Consider the following 6660-nt stretch of genomic DNA (forward strand, 5'->3'; position numbering starts at 1 on the left):
CAGGGTCATGAACATCTGTTCAGGGGTGTTTTATTGTAGGGATTACTAAAATTCTGTTAATCTTACATATTTTTACAGTGGTATTTTTCTGTTTAATTTTCTTTTACGTAACATTAATTGGCTGGGCTGATAACATCTTCTGTAGCAGGTGGCGAGCCAGTGTGTCCTGCTGATGGCCGTGTGCACATGGCATATGGCTTGCAGCCCCATTTCATCAGCCAAAGTCACAGAACTGCCCTGAGATGAACAGACAAGAAGGAACTAATGGAAAACCAATCTTCTGCTTTCCTCTTCCACTCTGAACGATGTGTCTAGAAATGCCATTTTCATTTCTAGCCTGTATTCTTGTCCCTCTTTGGCATTACTAACCAGCCTGGCAAAAAGCAGAATGCTCTGAGGACTTCTGGTGTGCAGATACTCTGCAAGATGAGGTGCTGCAGAAATAACAAGGCAAATGTCTCTTCCTGGGCGAGCTGAGTGGCTGAGAGGTTGTGGCATGCTGTGAAGTGGAAATACAAATGCTATGCAGTCTGTAGTGTTGGTAACTGTAGGGACTAATGATCACCAAAAGATGCCTCTGTTACTCAGTCAGAATCTCAAGGGACCCAGTGGTTGACCGTTGTTTGATGGCCACAAAGCTGTGAAGAACAATACAAATGCAGATAATAAGAGTTAGCAAACTACCTTCTCAAACTTCAGTCCACATCTGTATCTTAAATTTTGTTGGGGTGTCTGGAGCTGGCTGAGTGCTATTGGGATTCCTCTCAATGATCTGACAGCCTCTTTTGTGTACAAGCAATGACACTGGCAGCATTTGTCATCCTTCAGACTTTAATAACACGTGTTTGTGCTGATAATGGTACTTCTATTCGGAGCCTGTGTTAAAAAGCATTTGAATACCTAGCAGTGACCCCTGTTAAACAGAGGGTTGTGCGTAAGAAACAAGTCTTCTGTGTCTGGAAGATTTGAGGCAGAAAGCACAGCCAGGGGAATGATGACTATGAAGTTGACTTCTAATGGACAAGGTGTAAAAGTAGACGGAGAGGTTGTTCCAGCTTTCTCTCTTCAAATTAAGCTGGTTTTGTGCTTAAAATTTGTTCTTGAAATTGTACCTCTCAGTCACTCCATAGTAGAACTGTTGGGCAAATTCAGTGGACCGGAAAAAGTAACCATTTCCTTCACCTTGGTAATGGTTTCTCTTTGAAACATTTGAGAGAGACTCCGATTATTCTTTTCTGTCGTAATGCGTAAGTAACACAATGGAATTTTTAAAAAACATTTTACTTTGTGTAGGGTTATTCCTTCATTCTACTTATTATTACTTTCACAGTATCAAACACTTGTATTTGTGTGAATGCTTTGTCTCCTGGGATTATTAGCTGTTAAACTGCCAAATACTCTTCCTACAGCAATTTGTGCTACATTAAACAAAAATAAGATTAAAAAAACCCACTTACTAGACATTGCAGTTTTCATTCTTTGAATCTCCTTGATATTTGTCAACTCATTTCTGCAAGTTTCTTTGTTTCTTCCTTTTTTTTTTTTAAATTCAGTTGGGGAGGGGTGTTGTTGTTTTCTTTTTAAAATTTTTTCCTATCTGTATTATATATTTTAGACCTGGAATCAGGAAGCATGGAGAAAATACAACATGGCCTTTTGAACAAAACCTTTCCTGTTTCTTACCTTAAAGGTAGGAAAGTCAGGCAGCCAACCAGGAAAGACAAAATGAAGCAGAAGCCGCTGTACCAGTCTAGTGTGTTTTGATAGATCTTGTTGTAGACTGTAGATGTCACTACTCCCGTGGTGACTAAAGACAGCTGCAGCAGGACAAACACCTTACCTGTAAGACAAGAACATAGTTTGTTACTATGGGGATTAAAAAACCAGCTGTGGTATGTCCCTGACAAATCCAGGATCACACCTGTGTAGTCATTGCTTCACTGACACCAGATGGCATGAGTTTGTAGACCACAAATTATTTTTCCTTCTTTTAGATGTGGGACAAAAGATCCAACTGGAAAACTGTCTGCCTAAACAGTCTACATATACAGGTAGCTGCTTGGAAGAGCGGCAATAAACTGGTCAGTAAGTGTTCCTTCTCCTAGGAGGTAGAAGAGTAGTCTAGACTAACATCTTCAGGACAGGAGAAATTTTAGTCAGGGTCTGCTTCTGGCCTAGGCCAGAAAAGCGGTTCACAGGGTTGAAATTATAATAATGCCTGAAGTAGGGATGTGTGTGTCATTTGTATGATGTTTCATGTGGAAGAAAGGTAGAAACTGAATTCTAGTTGAAACCACTCTTTACTGGAGGGTTTCTGTCATGGCATATGAGTGAAGGGGGAAGTAACCCAGCCCTGCTGGGACATGCAGACAGGGGCAAGGTCAGGGCTGTGTGTTGAGCCTGCTGCCCAGGCGGCCTTCTGCAACCACTCAGCACCAGCAGCTACCAGCTAAGGAGATGAGACTGCCCCCAGAAGGCAAGGGCTGCTCTGCTGCAGGGTCCTACTTGAGGTCTGAACTGATGCTGTTGTCACGTGCAGCCCGTATGGCTCAAGGGGGAGGTTAAAAGTGTTTGATTTCTAGTGATTAATTTGGGTTGTGAGCTGTGCTGCTTGTGGCAGGTAGATGATTTTGCTATGGTGGATGTTGATGGAGCACAAGCAGTAGGAATTAACTGATGACAGAGCAGTCTCATGTTCATATGGCAGAAAGGAAAAGGATGTGAAGGATGGCTGAGGGAACATGTCTGGAGGAGGTAGGAGCAGTTGTGAGCCTGTGGTGCTATTTGAATGAATGGCCAGTCCTGTCTCTTGTGTCTAAATCTAGCTCACTGGGGTAAAAACAGTAGGCTTCAATATGCTGTCGTAAAGTACATTTTATTAATTTGTAATACATATATTAATGGAAAAGAATTCCTGCTGCTGTTCCAAGAAGGGTCAATTTTTATGCAAAGATTATTTGTAGTTAAATCAGGTCTGTCAGGAACAAACTGCCAAGCACTTGAAGAAATGTTTAGAGAGCATAACTGAAAAAAAGATTAAAAAATCCATCCTTCCCAAAACTGAAAGTAAAAGAAGCCAGATATAAAATGGTGTGACCATTACACTGCTTCAACTCAATGTCCTGCTTTTCTTGGTTCTCCCTGCAGTACTGTGTTTTTTAGCAGCACCTCAGCTATTTTCCCTGCATTTGAACTATGCACAGATTGTAATCTTTTGAAGTATGTGCTGAAAATTCTGTGGATAAATGATGATGCAACCAAGGACGAGAAGATTGGATGTGAGAATCTAGTCCAGCCAGTTTCTCTGCTTCTCCCTTCCTGTTTGTGGTATCATGTGTTCTGGTATTATTACACAAAGCACAGATTGCAGCAATAACTTACCCTTCTCTGTACTCTAAGCAGAATAAAGGGATTTCAGGGGGTTTTGATCGGTAAGGTAACCAAAATACTCACCATAGGATGATCCTTCAACATGCTTGGACAACATGGACCTGATGGTTGGTAAAGGGATGAGGGCAAAGAGCATCACTGCCCGTGCTGTAATGCAATGAATTTTGAGTTATCACCAGTACCTGCTCTTTGTCACCCAACACAACCACTGCTTTTGAAGATTACATGCCTCTGGCTTGGGCAGGCACCTTGCTTCACCTCTTCTCATCTGCTGAGTGCTAAAAAGAGGTAGGTCCTCACTTCATCCAAGGCAGATAAGCCACCTATTGCTCCCATTAGCAGAGGTACTTTGCCCAAACTAGACATGATCTCTTGTTCTCAGCCAGGAATCCCAGCATAGATGGGATCCTCACTCTCCTTTGAGGTGGTGAGGATGATGGTTTAAGTGGTAATATGCAGAGAAAGCCCCCTGTGCTACACAGTCTTGACAGGAACAGTACCTTTATAACACTACATCTATCTTGTATCTTGGTGTTTCTGGCTTGCAGTATTCTATCCTGTCTCTACTGTGAAAATTTATAGGGAGCTGGAATTACCTTCCTGTCAGCAGAACCAACCTCAGTGAAGACCTGGTCCATGTCTGGTGTACCAAGGTGCGTCTGCACTTCAGGAAATAAGCATCCTACACACTGCATAGTAGCATGTCTTCATGTTCAAGATGAGCCTAATTAGTAAGCAACTTTATTTTTTTATCTTTTATTCCCCAGCTTGATTGCCTAAACAAACAAAATCTCTTAAAATTTTTACTCAGTGTTTGCCTTAGTACACAAATACAATATCCTATCATCTTTCCCTTTAGAACAACTTCATTTAATTTTCAGTTTCCCATTCCCTGTAGGGACAGACAGAATAATCACTTCAGGACATTTATCTCCATTTATTTCTCACTTTCAGAAGCAAAACCTTAAAGCCATGCAATAGACAATACTCTCTGAGATAGCTCTGCCACAATGAATGCAGTTCCTGAGTTTTGTTTTCTGTGTTTTGTCAAAGGTTAACTCCCAAAAGTAAACTTGCCTTTCCTTTATCATGGGATGCTGCCCCATCTATTGTTACCTGTCCCTCAGTAATTTATGTACACTGTGAGATTTGTAAACTACATTATTGTGACAATTTACCCCTCCAGTGTTTCACTGAGTTTCCCATCAGCCATAAGTGCCTTCATATGACAAAAATAAATCACATCTTAAGGTGTTCACTTAATAGGAAGCTGTTGGCATTTTGTTTCTGTTGTGGCCTGAAGCCTTACCTCAAGAAGTGAAGGAAGTGCTTCCCACTGATGCAGTGATGTGGTCCTACCAGTACAGGGAGTCAGCAACAATTCCCAGTCCCCCTGAGTGTGAACATTGTTCTGCTCAGACCTGGTCTGTGACCAGTTGATGAATTACAAGTCAGTGGGCCTTAAACTAATCCTTGGGAGGAGTGTATGCCTCCTCAGAATATTGTAGAGTGCTGAGTCTTAAGAGTACAAAGGGAAATGTGGGGAAAGAGGAGTAATAAGAATGCTCTCTTGCAAATTGCCCATGTGATGGTCTGCCTAACTCCCTGCTTGCAAACTTGTCATGAAGCAAAGCAAAAAGCTCTTCCAGTGATGTTGAAACACTCCTGTCCCAGGGTATATTTACTCATGTGAGTGGCTGTTCAACTCACCAATGTAGAACAGGAACGTCCACTGCACGAAGGCCATGATGAGGATGCCAGTGCTGAACGATGCTACTCCGATCATAATCATGGTAATGTCCCTCAGGTATCTGGAGAACACAAGTACCCCTAGGAAACTGGTAATGAAGATCATGTACCCAGCAGCGTTGCCGTGGCCAATCTCCACGGCATTCCAACTTAAAGGTTCCCTGAGCAAGAACAGTGGGAGCACGTTCATTGCGCCGACCACAGCAAGGTCATAGAGGATTGCCGCCACAAACAGCAGGATGATGATGAGTTTTGAGGGGGATACTGGAGTGGAAATGCTGCCCTCTGACGGCTGGGAACTCCCTGTTGCTGCTGCTTCAGGTAGCTGATCACCCACCTCCTCTGCACTCTTGGCTTTGGCTGGGCAGGAAGCTGCTGGCTTGGGGACTGTGAGGACAAAAATGCTGTAGAGGAGACAGAAGGCATAGCAAGCAATGCTGCAGCACACCAGCACGGTGCCTTCTCGATAGCGGTCACTGAAGCCAACAAAGAGGTAGCCGGATGCCATGCTTCCCAGAAAGCCAGCGAGGCCGTACACCAGTTCAATAATGATGAGCCGCAGAGACCTCTTGCTCTCAGAGGACCCCAGGGATCCCAGAGCCATGATGCCTGCCCAAAGTGTGGTGAAGCCTCCAGTCAGCCCATTGAAGGCAGCAGCCCCATACATCACCTCCACTGGCCAGCCCAGCAAGATCAGGAGCAACAGGAGAGTCTTGGAGCCCAAATAACCAAGAAGAGGGAAGCAGATGGGGATCTTCCGATGTATCCTGTCCCCCAGCTTGGACAAGCCATAGGCTGACACCAGTGGGCTCAGGCCCTGAACTAGGTTGTAGATGATATAAAAATTAGATACAGCCTTCTGCTGAGCATCTTCCACGGCATGGGAGGGAGCAGTGCTGTTGGTCTGGTTGTAGAAGTTCTTCACCACCAGCAGCAGTGCTGTGTCGTAGAAGGCACTGGCCACTTGGGAACCTGCAACCACTGGTTCAATCCACATCCTCATTGCTGCTATCCCCACCATGCTGCTAGCCACCACGTCTTCTTGGAGAGAGCTGCTTTCAGGGAGATGCACGTGAGGAAACAGCTCCTCAGAAGCTCTGCTCTGGAGGCGTGTTTGGAAACAAGCAAAAGGAAAAGTAAAAGGTCTGCCAGGCTGCACAGGATCGGAGAGTTGTGGAAGAGATGATCTGGCTGGGAGGATATTTGCACCTCGCCTTGCTATGTGTACACACAACTGCACATCCCTGCGCTGCTCTGAGCTCTGGCTCACACATGGGAGGCTTTTGTACAGCCAGAGAACGCCCTGCACTTGGTGACTGCTGCTGCTCCTCTTCCTGGTGTGGTTTCAACAGAGGTCAGATGACCTGGGGAATTTCTCTCTCCCAGAGTAGGAAGTGAAAATGCCCAGTCAAGTAATTGCTGTAATTTGGGGTGGTGGTTTGTTTTTTGTTTGTTGACTTTTTGGTGTTTTTTTTCTCCTTTTGGTATACTTAATGTATCACAGGACTCTCAGAGTGGTTG

General features: G+C 44.2%; 1 protein-coding gene across 1 annotated transcript; it reads right to left on the bottom strand.

Moving 5' to 3' along the window:
* Positions 1–28: 28 nt before the first annotated feature.
* SLC46A2 (solute carrier family 46 member 2) lies at positions 29–6435 on the bottom strand. Its single transcript, XM_069001002.1, has 4 exons — positions 5101–6435; positions 3454–3537; positions 1684–1840; positions 29–638 (listed from the first exon to the last, which is right to left on the bottom strand). Exons 1-4 carry the CDS (start codon positions 6158–6160, stop codon positions 581–583), a joined length of 1359 nt encoding a protein of 452 aa, XP_068857103.1. The 5' UTR covers positions 6161–6435; the 3' UTR covers positions 29–580.
* Between the last annotated feature and the right edge of the window lie 225 nt (positions 6436–6660).

The sequence above is a fragment of the Aphelocoma coerulescens genome (assembly GCF_041296385.1).
Source record: "Aphelocoma coerulescens isolate FSJ_1873_10779 chromosome Z unlocalized genomic scaffold, UR_Acoe_1.0 ChrZ, whole genome shotgun sequence".
Lineage (NCBI taxonomy): Eukaryota > Metazoa > Chordata > Aves > Passeriformes > Corvidae > Aphelocoma > Aphelocoma coerulescens.

Coding starts and splice junctions, on each gene's coding strand:
- SLC46A2 (XM_069001002.1), bottom strand. CDS start 6,160: ATGGTGGGGATAGCAGCAATGAGGATGTGGATTGAACCAGTGGTTGCA. Junction 1,841..3,453: donor TGTTGAAGGATCATCCTATG/GTGAGTATTTTG, acceptor CTTGTCTTACAG/GTAAGGTGTTTGTCCTGCTG. Junction 639..1,683: donor CTGACTTTCCTACCTTTAAG/GTAAGAAACAGG, acceptor TGTTCTTCACAG/CTTTGTGGCCATCAAACAAC.